The 12,840-nt window shown below is 37.5% G+C and overlaps 1 protein-coding gene across 1 annotated transcript in view; it reads left to right on the top strand.

Moving 5' to 3' along the window:
• The window catches only part of ADGRB1 (adhesion G protein-coupled receptor B1), an 819,205-nt gene that overhangs the window by 453,585 nt on the left and 352,780 nt on the right, over window positions 1–12,840 (top strand). Inside the window, 2 exon segments of the mRNA XM_077490484.1 lie at window positions 1,818–2,012; window positions 12,739–12,807. Coding sequence (XP_077346610.1) covers window positions 1,818–2,012; window positions 12,739–12,807 — 264 coding nt within the window.

Here is a 12,840-nt window from a genome sequence, read left to right as displayed (position 1 = left end):
GGCAGAGCAATTTCCTAGCGTTCCTAGAGGAATAAAAAGCCTAAGGCTTATATAACCCACCAATGTTTTCCTTTAGCTAATATATCAGTTTTGGGTTGAACTGAACTTTTAAATAAATATATAAAGTATAAATACAAAATGTTACTGTTTTTACTTTAAGTTTTAGTTATTGGTGGGGTCCGGTGAGCTAAGTCGCCTGTTGGATCATTACATCTCTCTGGGACTCCAGAAAGGAGTTCCCTCATCATTGATTCTGGTATAGGTTTGGTCCACCTTGGAAGGTTGGCTGGTGTTGACCATCTTGCAGTGTTCCTCAAATCCTCATTGTATTCTTTAAGACAATGGTCTCCAAAATGCTGCCTGGGGGCCAGATGCAGCCCTTGCTGGCTTTTATCCAAGCCCTTGGGACACTACTGATACCAACAATGGGGCAAAATTTCCCCTTATTGACATCAATGAAAGGGCAGAATTCCTCCCACAGGCAACAATAATGAGGCATAAGTCCTCGCAATGACACCAAAGATGGGGCACTATTCCTCCCAATGACACCAACAATGGGGCTCAACGACACCAATGATGGAGCACAGTTCCTCTCAATGACACCAACGATGGGCTCCTTTCACTAGCACTAAAGATGGGGGCATTGTTTATTCCCACTGACTTCAAGACCTTTTCTACTCCCAATGGCCACAGTCTGGCCCTCCTTAAGTCTGAAGGACAGTAAACTGGCCCTTTGTTTAGAAAGTTTGAAGACCCCCTTCTCCAAAAGGGAGAGTGGAAGCCTCTCGTGTTAGGCTTGTGCAATTCGTTTCGTAACGAATCGAAATTCGGCCGGATTTTGCATCTTTCGGACATTCGGATGCATCCGAATGTTTGAATAAAAAAATAACAAATTACAACGAATACGAAAGAAATATAACGAATGAATTCGAATGAATTTGACATGATTCAAAATTATTTCAACCGCATTCAAAATTATTTCAACATGATTCCACATTATTTCAACTGCATTCGAAAATATTTTGTGACCCGATTTTAGGGCCATGCATCTCGGGGTCACTTGGTGCTAGAAACTCCAAATTTGGATATGTTGTAGTGCTAGTATTATTGTGTTTGCATACCAAATTTGGGGTTTCTAACTATAAGTGACCCCGAGATATGTGGCCCCAAAATCGGGTCGCAAAATTTTATTAGTTATTAGAGCAGAGAATGACATTTTGCGACCCGATTTTGGGGCCACATATCTCGGGGTCACTTATAGCTAGAAACCCCAAATATGGTATACAAACACAATAGTACTAGCACTACAACATATCCAAATTTGAAGTTTCTAGCACTAAGTGACCCCGAGATACATGGCCCTAAAGTCGGGTCACAAAATATTTTCGAATGTGGTTGAAATAATGTCGAATCATGTTGAAATCATTTCGAATCCGGTAGAAATATTTTCGAATTTGGTTGAAATATTTTCGAATGTGGCCGATTTTTCGAATTTTGGTAGAAAACTAAACGAAATCCGAAAACGAATTTAAGGAAGTTAACGAATGTAACTAAACGAAATTAATGAATTAACGAATTAAAACGAAACGAAACTAAACAAATTTTTTTCCTTTTGCACATGTCTATCTCGTGTTGACCACAGCAGACGTATTGACCTGGGAACTCAAGTCTTACCACCTCTCTTTAAGAGATCTAAACACTGATTAGGTGGCTCGGAGGTCCATCACCTACCATAAAATGAATAATATCATTTTTGAGCAGAGTGGTTATATTGAAAACCTCAGTGTTGGGATTATGTTATGTGTTGGTTGTTCCAGATTCGGGATCATCTGACAAAAGCTCAGAGGGGGCAGAAGGGGGAAGGAGTATCGCAAGTGCTACAGAACCTCGTAGACGTCACTCAGGAAGGAGCCAGTTACAGTGGAGATGTTCTATCCACTGTGGACTGTCTGAGAAATATGACCGAGATCTTCCGCCGGCCGTACCACAGCCCCACATCCAACGACATACAGGTAAGTGGGGAGGAACACCAATGTTTGTTTTCTAAAGCATTCGGACCTCCAACTGTGAAGCGTAGCAGTTAACAATCACTAATTCTCAGTGCCTAATGACCCGAAAAAACGATGCCACGTGCCTGTAATCTAGCAGCAGATACAGTTTTGTATTGCAGGTGGGTAGGACAGGTAGGGAGGCAGAGTACTTAAAGAGTAACTCCACTTTCACATTGAGAACAAAACTCAATGTACATTGCAAGGCTTGTAACAAACTTTGTTGCAGTTTCCTTGCTTGTTTCATTATGTCAAAGTTCAGAGAAAATCTGAATAAAAGTGACTTTTTTTCTTTCTTTATCAGCGGATGCACTTGTGGTGTTCTGATGAAGAAAGTTGCAGGGTCTGCATCCCTTTAAGAAGTGGTTAACCCTTTGGGAGTCTCTCACCAAAGCTGAAATTCCTAGAGTTTCTTTTGGCAATATTTATTTGCAAAAATTATTTTCTTTTCTTTGGCATCTACAGACAAAATCACATACTTTTATATTTTATTTAACCAATGTTAGGAATTTTAATTAAAATTAAAAGTATATATTTAATAAGAAGTATACATTTTGTATACGTTTTAGGAAAATTACACAACATTTTTTTCTGGTACAAAACATGGCAAAGTTATTTGAAGATTTAAAAAAGGCTTTTTTTTTTATTCTGCTAATCTTCTTGTTATGCGACAATAAAAAAATATATATTAACATTTCCTTTCAGGATTTTTGTGGGACATTATAACTGGCCTAGGTGGCTGTTTCCAGGGTATATGTGATAAATGGAACCAGAAAGTGGGGACTTATCACTGTCCTTCTAAATGTTTTACCCTGCTCCAATATCAGTCCTTTGCTTTCCTCTTTCCTTTACTTTTTTCTTTTTTTATTCCTTCCTTCCTTCCTTTTTCTCTCTCCCCCCTTCGTTCGTTCCTCTCCTCCCCCTTCCTCCCCCTCTTTCCTTTCCTTTCCCTTTTCTTTCTCCTTTTCTTCCTTCCTTCCTTCTTTTTTCTTTTCCTTTTTCACCCTTTTTCAATTCTTCTTGCTTCCTTTCGTATTTTCCTTCCTTCTTTCCTTATGTTTTTCTTCCTTACTTACTTACTTTCCTTTTTCTCTTTTTTTTTTCCTTCCTTCCTTTTTTCTCTTCCTTCTTTCTTTCCTTCCTTTGCTTTTTCTCTCTCCTTTCCTTCCTTTGGTTTTCCTTCCTTCGGTTTTCCTTCCTTCCCTTTTGCCCTCTTCTTTCCTTCCTTCCTTCATTCCTTCTTTCACCTTTTCTCCCTTTTTTCAATCCTTCTTTCCATTCCTTTTTCTCTCTCTTCTTTCCTTCCTTCCTTCTCATTTTTCTTTCTCCCTCCCTCCTTTCCTTACCTTTCCTATAATTTTCCTTCCTTTCTTATTTCCTTTACTTTTTCCCTCTCCCTTTCTTTCTTTCTTCTTTTCTTTCTTCCTTCCTTCCTTCCTTCCTCCCTTCCTTCCTCCTTTCCTTCTTTCCTTCCTTCTCTCCTCTTCCCTTTTTCTTTTATCTTTTCTCCCTTTTTCAGTTTGTCTTCCTTTCCTTTTTCTCTCTCCTTTCCTTTTCTTCCTTCCTTCCTTTCCCTTTTCTCTCTTCTTTCCTTCCTTCTTTTCCTTTTTCTCCCTTTTTAATCCTTTTTTCCTTTCCTTTTTCTCTCTCTTTCTTTCTTTCTTCCTTCCTTCCTTCTAATTTTTCTCTCTCCCCTTTCCTTTTTTTTTATCCTTTTCTTCCTTTCTTCCTTCTTTCCTTCAAATCGACAATGGGAAAGAGAGAATCCACCGCTCCAGGCTGATCCACCGAAAGACTGGCCACTCTTCCTCCAAACAGATAGGGGTCCCAGGTGCAGGCTAATTGCACTGGCCAAATGTAGAGGAACAGAAAAACTCTGGATAGCCACACTCCGGATCAGGTAAAATAGGTAATGCCTTTATTGTTTCCACTCATTTCAGCGTGAAACGCGTCAGCATTTTGTTGCTCTATTTTCCTTATCCCTTTGCTGTTGTGATCTGTATGATGTGAAGATTTTTTTGAGTGGAAACAGTAAAGGCATTACCTATTTTACCTGATCCGGAGTGCGGCTATCCAGAGTTTTTCTGTTCCTCTACATCCTTCTTTCCTTCTTTTCCCTTTTCTCCCTTTTTCAATTCATCTTCATTTCCTTTTTTCCTTTTCTTGTTTCCTTTCCTTTTTTCCTTCCCTTTTTCTTCCTTCCTTTCTCCTTCTCTCTCCTTTCCTTCCTTCCTCCATTCACTTTTTCTCCCTTTTTTTCAATCCTACTTCTTTCCTTTTCTCTCTCTCTCTTCCTTCCTCCCTTCTCATTTTTCTCTCTCCCTTCCTCCTTTCCTATCCTTGTCTTTCCTTTCCTTTTTCTTTCTCCTTTTTCTCCCCTTTTCAATTCATCTTCCTTCCTGCTTTCCTTTTACTCTCTCATTACCTTCCTTCCCTTCTTTCCTTTTCCTTCCTTCCTTACTTTTCTTTTTTCTCTCTCCTTTCTTTCCTTCCTTCCCTTTTTTCAATCCTTCTTCTTTCCTTTCCCTTCTCTCTCTCTCTCTCTCTTCCTTCCCTCCTATACCTTCTTTCCTTCCTTCTCATTTTGCTCTCTCCTTTCTTTCCTTCCTTCCTTCTTTCTTCTCCTTTTTCTCTCTTCCTTTGTTTCTTTTCTTTGTTCTCTTTCCTTTCTTTTCTTCTCCTTTGTCTTCCTTACTTCTTTTTTCTTTCATTTCTCTCTCCCTTCCTTCCTTCCTGCCTTCCTTCCTTTCTCCTTTTTCTCTCTTCCTTCGTTCCTTTCCTTTATCGCTTTCCTTTCTTCTCCTTTTTTTTTCCTTCCTTTCTTTTTTTTTTTCCATTTCTCTCTCCCTTTCTTCCTTCCATCCCCGATCATCCACATGGAAGTCTAAGTGATGAGACATGGAAGGAGGAGGCAGAGAGTGGCTATGCTCAGGTTTATTGATCGATGAATGTATCAGACAGCGGTGATCAATGTCGGGTAGTGGGCGATGTGCGCACACGTGTCCGGGGAACGATTGGGGCGTGACGTAATGAGAGGAGAACGGGATAGAAGACAATCTGCATGGAGGGTGTCGGGGGTCTGATATTTTCTCACTTTTGTCTCTTCATCGAGTAGCAAACCTTAAAGAGAACCTGTCACTTCCACATCTGAGGCTGGTGAAAATAAGAGATTTGCAGATATGCTTTACCTGTCAGAAACAGGCGTTGGAGTTGTTGTCTCCACAATTTTCCTAACAGCTCTGACATGCGAATGACATCCTAATAGCGGCAGGATTTTTCTTTTTAACTCTTACCTTCCGAGCCGCATCATAGAATCCTCCAATCCCCTAAAGAGGCAGGAAAGGTCGGCTCCCAGCCCAACTACCTCTGTGGATGACGCACGAGGGAATTCAGACTTATGTTTTCTTTTTTGCTTACTAATAAGAACGTTCTTTTTTTTATGACTGATTCACTTTAACCAGTTCAGCACTCCCCCCCCCTCCTATCTTTCCTTTCCTTTTTTCCCCTTCCTTCCTTCCTTCCTTCCTCTACCTTAATTTCTTGCTTCTCATTTTCTCTCTCCCTTCCTCCTTCCCTTTCCCATCCGTTTTCTTCCTTCCTTCCTTCCTTCCTTCCTTCCTTTCCTTTTTTTCTCCTTTTCTTCCTTCTTTGCTTCTTTTCCTTTTTCTCCCTTTTTCAACTTTTTGCTTCCTTTCCTTCTCTCTACTTTCCTTCTTTTTTTTCTTCCTTCCTTCCTTTAGTCCTTATTTCCTATTTCTTCCTTTCTTCCTTCCTTCCTATTTCTTCCTTCCTTCCTCCCTTCTTTCCATTTTTCTTCCTTTTTTGAATCCTTCTTCTTTCCTTTTCCTCTCTCTCTTCCTTCCTCCTTTCTTATTTTTTCTTTCTCCTTTCCTCCTTGCCTTTCCATCCTTCCTTCCTTTCCTTTTTCTTTATCCTTTCTTTCCTTTTTCTTTCTCATTTTCTTCCTTCCTTTCTTCCTTCTTTTCTTTTCCTTTTTCTCCCTTTTTCATTTTGCCTTCCTTTCTTTTCTTTTTCTCTCTCCTTTCCTTCCTTCCTTCCTCCTTTCCTTCCTTCCTTCCTCCCTTCCTTCCTCCTTTCCTTCCTTCTTTCCTTCCTTCCTTCCTCCCTTCCGTCCTTCCTTCCTTCCTTCCTTCCTTCCTTCCTCCTTACCTTCCTTCCTTCCTCCCTTCCTCCTTCCTTCCTTCCTTCCTTCCTTCCTCCCTTCCTCCTTACCTTCCTTCCTTCCTCCCTTCCTCCTAACCTTCCTTCCTTCCTTCCTTCCTTCTCTCCTCTTCCTTCGATGTCAGGCAGGAAAGGTCAGCTTCCAGGCCTACTACCTCTGTGGATGACGCAGGAGGGAATTTAGGGATTTTCTTTTCTTTTCTGCTTACTAATAACAAGGTTTTTTTTTGTTTTTTTTTTTTAATGACTCTCCCCCCCCCCCCCCTCCTCCCCGCCCCCCATAAAGTAGAGCAATTTGTACATTTCTGCTGTGAGACACTTTAGTCAGCAATACCGGTGTCATTACATAAGATAAGAAAGAAACACATATCTTTTTATTTTTTTAATTTTTTTTTAAATGGATTGTTTTGCAATCCCCAAAACAATACACAAAATAAAAAAATAAAAATTTTTTCAGTTTGCTAATTGTTATAAAAAAAATAGAGTTACTGCAGATAAAAGGCTTACATTTTATTCAAAAGTTAAGATTCTGGTAAAAAGCATTACAAAGTTAACGAAAATAAAATGCAAAATGCAAATGAAATAAAGTTTTCTTTTTTTTTTTTCAGTTTTTGCCTTTTATCACTAAATAAAAAGTAACAAACAAAAGCAATAAAATCTTTAAATGATGAGTAAATAGTTGAGATAGAAAAGCAGGAAAATAATAGGCAAGGGGAGAGGCTGAAGAAGGCATTAATTGGGTTTGATTCGTGTAAACTGAGGGTTATTATACAGTTAAATAGGAAAACATTTTATTTAAAAAAAGAAAAAGCCCCCCCCCCGCCCCTTTTTTTCTTTTTCTTTTAAATGTCAGGTTTCTTGATTTAACCAACATCCTATGCAGATTAAAGCTCATCACTCTGACCTGCAGATGAATGAAACAGGGCAGAGAAAAAAAAACAATGTTTATAAACAATGAGAGAAATTTACTGGAGCAGCTGTGCATGGCAACCAGTTAGCTTCTAAGTTTTATTATCAAAACTTCATTGAAGATGCTGAAGTTAGGCGCCGATTGGTTACTCTGCACAGCTACACCAGATTCTGTCTACACCAGTTATAGTAAATCCCCCCCCAAAGTTACTTTGTATCTCTCTATCTCCTGTCTGATCAATGTTTATAAACAATGTTACTTTGTATCTCTCTATCACCTGTCTAAACAATGCTTAAAAACAATGTTACTTTCGACGTATCTCCAGTCTGATTAATGTTTATAAACAATGTAACTTTGCATCTCTCTAGCACAGGGATCCTCAAACTACGGCCCTCCAGCTGTTGCGAAACTACACATCCCATGAGGCATTGTAAAACTCTGACATTCACAGACATGACTGGGCATGATGGGAATTGTAGTTCCTGAACAACTGGAGGGCCATAGTTTGAAGACCCATGCTCTAGCACCTCTCTGAACATATTTATATACAAGGTTTTTTTTTTTTGTATCTCTCTATCTCCCGTCTGATCAATGTTTATAAACAGTTACTTTGTAGTTCTCTATCTCCAGTCTGATCAATGTTTATAAACAAAGTTGTTTGGTAGTTCTCTCTATCCTGCTTGAACAATGTTTAGGGTTTGATTTACTAAAGGTAAATAGGCTGTGCACTTTGCAAGGGAACTTGCCCTGGAGCTTAGTGAATGAGGTGAAGTTCTTCTGACCTCCATCATCCAATCATATGCAAGCAGACATGCATTTTTTTCTGCCTTGCACTGGATTGGTTATTCTTGTCATCACACTCTCTATATGCTCGGAGGTAAATCCCCTCGCAAAGTGAACAGCCTATTTGCCTTCTGTGTCAGACTGACAGGTTTTTACAGCAGCAACCTCCGTATGTACATAGCAACTCCCCGCTGTAATTCTGACTGCAAGAGCGGGGGAGGGGGGGGGGGGGGTGGGGGGGGGGGTGTTGTAAGCAAAATGAATCGAGCAAGCTGATTGGCTACCATGCACAGCTGCACATGATTTTGCACTCTCCAGTTTTGATAAAATAAATAAATCTGATCACTTCCCCAGAGTAGTACTTTGGTAATATTGTATTGCTCTGGTCACGGTGTGTAAAAAAAAAAAAAAATGATACAAAAGAAAAAAAAAGTTTGAATTGTTTGTAAATCTTTTCTTGTCTCTTTTCATGTGACAACACTGAAGAAATGACACTTGTCTACAATGTAAAGTAGTGAGTGTACAGCTTGTATAACAGTGTAAATTTCCTGTCCCCTCAAAATAACTCAACACACAGCCATTAATGTCTAAACCGCTGGCAACAAAAGTCAGTACACCCCTAAGTAAAAATGTCCAAATTGGGCCCAATTAGCCATTTTCCCTCCCCGGTGTCATGTGACTTGTTAGTGTTGCAAGGTCTCAGGTGTGAATGGGGAGCAGGTGTGTTAAATTTGGTGTTATCGCTCTCACTCTCTCATACTGGTCACTGGAAGTCCAACATGGCACCTCATGGCAAAGAACTCTCTGAGGATCTGAAAAAAAAAGAATTGTTGCTCTACATAAAGATGGCCTAGGCTATAAGAAGATTGCCGAGACCCTGAAACTGAGCTGCAGCACGGTGGCCAAGACCATACAGCGGTATAACAGGACAGGTTCCCCTCAGAACAGGCCTCGCCATGGTCCACCAAAGAAGTTGAGGTCACGTGCTCAGCGTCATATCCAGAGGTTGTCTTTGGGAAATAGACGTATGAGTGCTGCCAGCATTGCTGCAGAGGTTGTAGGGATGGGGGGTCAGCCTGTCAGTGCTCAGACCATACGCCGCACACTGCATCAAATTGATCTGCATGTGACACGTACCTTGGAGGTGAGCCTGACTTGCAGAGGGAGACCTCTCATATGGCTCTGGTTCCGGGATCACTGGAGTGGGAACAGTGACCCGCGGAGCATAGTGGGGTATGAGGGCCTGCAGGGTTTGCTTGGCTGAAGATGATGGACATGGATTACTGGAACCATGTCCTGTGCTCTGATGAGACCAAGATAAAGGTATTTGGTGTCAGATGGTGTCAGGCGTGTGTGGGGGCAACCAGGTGAGGAGGACAAAGACAAGTGTGTCTTGTCTACAGTCAGGCATGGTGGTGGGGGTGTCATGGTCTGGGGCTGCATGAGTGCTGCCGGCACTGGGGGGCTACAGATCATTGAGGGGACCATGTATGCCAACATGTACTGTGACATACTGAAGCAGAGCATGATCCCCTCCCTTCAGAGACTGGACCGCAGGGCAGTATTCCAACATAATAACCACCCCAAACACACCTCCAACACCACCACTGCCTTGCTAAAGAAGCTGAGGGTAAAGGTGATGGACTGGCCAAGCATGTCTCCAGACCTAAACCCTATTTATCATCTGTGGGGGATCCTCAAACGGAAGGTGGAGGAGGGGAAGGTCTCCAACATCCACCAGCTCTGTGATGTCATCATGGGGGAGGGGAAGAGAACTCCAGTGGTGACCTGTGAAGCTCTGGTGACCTTCATGCCCAAGAGGGTTAAGGTAGTGCTGGAAAATAATGGCGGCCGCACAAAATATTAACACTTTGGGCCCAATTTGGAGATTTTCACTTAGGGGGTGTACTGACTTTTGTTGCCAGCAGTTTAGACATTAATGGCTGTGTGTTGAGTTATTTTGAGGGGACAGGAAATTTACACTGTTATACAAGCTGTACACTCACTACTTTACATTGTAGACAAGTGTCATTTCTTCAGTGTTGTCACATGAAAAGAGAGAAGAGAAGATTTACAAGAATGTGAGTGAGGGTGTACTTACTTTTGTGAGATACCGTATATATCCACAGCTGTGGTAGACAGCACGCGGTACACATCCCAGTAATCAAGACTTCCCAAAGGCCATATATAAAGAAAAAGTCCAGAGATTGCTGCATTTAAAATGTTATTCATTTCGCATGTAATAAATGACATACTTTTCAAGTCGTTCCAAATAACAGTTTCGGGCTGCGGAGCTCACGCCCTTCTTCAGACGGGAAGGAGATTTATACTGACATTGTTCTCACTTCATTTTATATTGTTACATTTCACACCAGAAATCCATTAGGCATCAATTAACCAATTAATCAATACAAATTATCCTAATTGTTTTCATCCCAGATTCCAGAGAGAATAAAAAAATAAAAAACCCAGCAATGATTAAATACCACTAGATTATTTATTTACAAAATTTTATAACAGAAGATTATTTTATTATTTAGATTATTTATTTACAAAATTTTATAACAGAAGATTATTTATTATTTAGATTATTTATTTACAAAATTTTATAACAGAAGATTATTTAGATTATTTATTTACAACATTTTATAACAGAAGATTATTTAGATTATTTATTTACAAAATTTTATAACAGAAACAAATAAAAAATGTTTTTTTTTTATTAAATTTTTTTTTCTTTTAATAAAAAAATAAAAACCCAGCAATGATTAAATACCACTAGATTATTTATTGTTTAGATGATTTATTTACAAAATTTTATAACAGAAGATTATTTATTATTTAGATTATTTATTTACAAAATTTTATAACAGAAGATTATTTAGATTATTTATTTACAACATTTTATAACAGAAGATTATTTAGATTATTTATTTACAAAATTTTATAACAGAAACAAATAAAAAATGTTTTTTTTTTATTAATTTTTTTTTTTCTTTTAATAAAAAAAATAAAAAACCCAGCAATGATTAAATACCACTAGATTATTTATTGTTTAGATGATTTATTTACAAAATTTTATAACAGAAGATTATTTATTATTTAGATTATTTATTTACAAAATTTTATAACAGAAGATTATTTAGATTATTTATTTACAACATTTTATAACAGAAGATTATTTAGATTATTTATTTTACAACATTTTATAACAGAAGATTATTTAGATTATTTATTTACAACATTTTATAACAGAAGATTATTTAGATTATTTATTTACAAAATTTTATAACAGAAACAAATAAAAAATGTTTTTTTTTATTTAATTTTTTTTCTTTTAATAAAAAAATAAAAAACCCAGCAATGATTAAATACCACTAGATTATTTATTGTTTAGATGATTTATTTACAAAATTTTATAACAGAAGATTATTTATTATTTAGATTATTTATTTACAAAATTTTATAACAGAAGATTATTTAGATTATTTATTTACAACATTTTATAACAGAAGATTATTTAGATTATTTATTTACAACATTTTATAACAGAAGATTATTTAGATTATTTATTTACAACATTTTATAACAGAAGATTATTTAGATTATTTATTTACAAAATTTTATAACAGAAACAAATAAAAAATGTTTTTTTTTTATTTAATTTTTTTTTCTTTTAATAAAAAAAATAAAAAACCCAGCAATGATTAAATACCACTAGATTATTTATTTACAAATGTTATAGCAGAAGATTATTTATTGTTTAGATTATTTATTTACAACATTTTATAACAGAAGATTATTTAGAATATTTATTTACAAAATTTTATAACAGAAACAAAAAAAAAATTTTTTTTTTTTTATTTAATTTTTTTTCTTTTAATAAAAAAAATAAAAAACCCAGCAATGATTAAATACCACTAGATTATTTATTTACAAAATGTTATAACAGAAGATAATTTATTATTTAGATTATTTATTTACAAAATTTTATAACAGAAGATTATTTAGATTATTTATTTACAAAATTTTATAACAGAAACAAATGAAAAATGTTTTTTTTTTTTATTTAATTTTTTTTCTTTTAATAAAAAAATAAAAAAAAAACAGCAATGATTAAATACCACTAAAAAAATCTTTTTTTTTGTCAAAAAAAAAGAAAAAAGGAATCTGGCCCAGGCAGGAAGGGGGGGGGGGGGGGGGGTGTCCGGTATTGAAGGGGGTTAAACACATTGTGCATTTACTATATTTGATGAGGTCCATCCCTGCTGGATTTAATTTTTTATTTTATATTGTGGAGAATTTACCCGGAGGAGCTGGAACCCACAAAGGTGGCGTCAGCAATTATTATTATTATTAATATTTTGATGATACGGGATTTATATAGCGCCAACAGTTTGCTCGGTGCTTTACCACATGAAGGCAAATATTACAATTACATTACAATTTGGTGCAGGAGGAATCAGAGGGCTCCTCTGCTCATTGGAGCTTACAATCTAAGAGGGAGGGTCAATGGATACAACAGGTAATCCTGTTGGGAGATCGCACTGTCGGAGGATCTCGCCCACCAGGCTTCCCCTAGTCGCTCTTGGTCTCACCCGTTAATTCCTTGAAATGTATTTTTATTTTTTTCAATGTAAAGCCAGAAATTCCCTTCTTTAGACGTTCTTTATTGGAATCAGTGGGATGGAATGTGCTGAGGAACATTGATGGAGGGCGATATGTTTCTCGCAGTCTGTGTAAACAATCTGCCCGTTTTTGTTAATTATCCTCGGATACTGATTGCCTCTTCTCTGCTTCTTCACTCCGATCTAGAACTTCGTGCAAGTCATCAGCAACCTGCTCTCCGACGAGAACCGCGACAAGTGGGAGGAGGCGCAGACGGTAGGAGATAACATTTCACGCGTTTTTCTTTGC

The sequence above is a fragment of the Lithobates pipiens genome, unplaced genomic scaffold, assembly GCF_037356315.1.
Source record: "Lithobates pipiens isolate NorthernLeopardFrog02 unplaced genomic scaffold, aLitPip1_a1.2 Scaffold_19, whole genome shotgun sequence".
In the NCBI taxonomy this organism is placed as follows: Eukaryota; Metazoa; Chordata; class Amphibia; order Anura; family Ranidae; genus Lithobates; species Lithobates pipiens.
The sequence above is the reverse complement of the archived record's forward strand: the minus strand, read 5'-3'. Positions and strand labels throughout refer to the sequence as shown.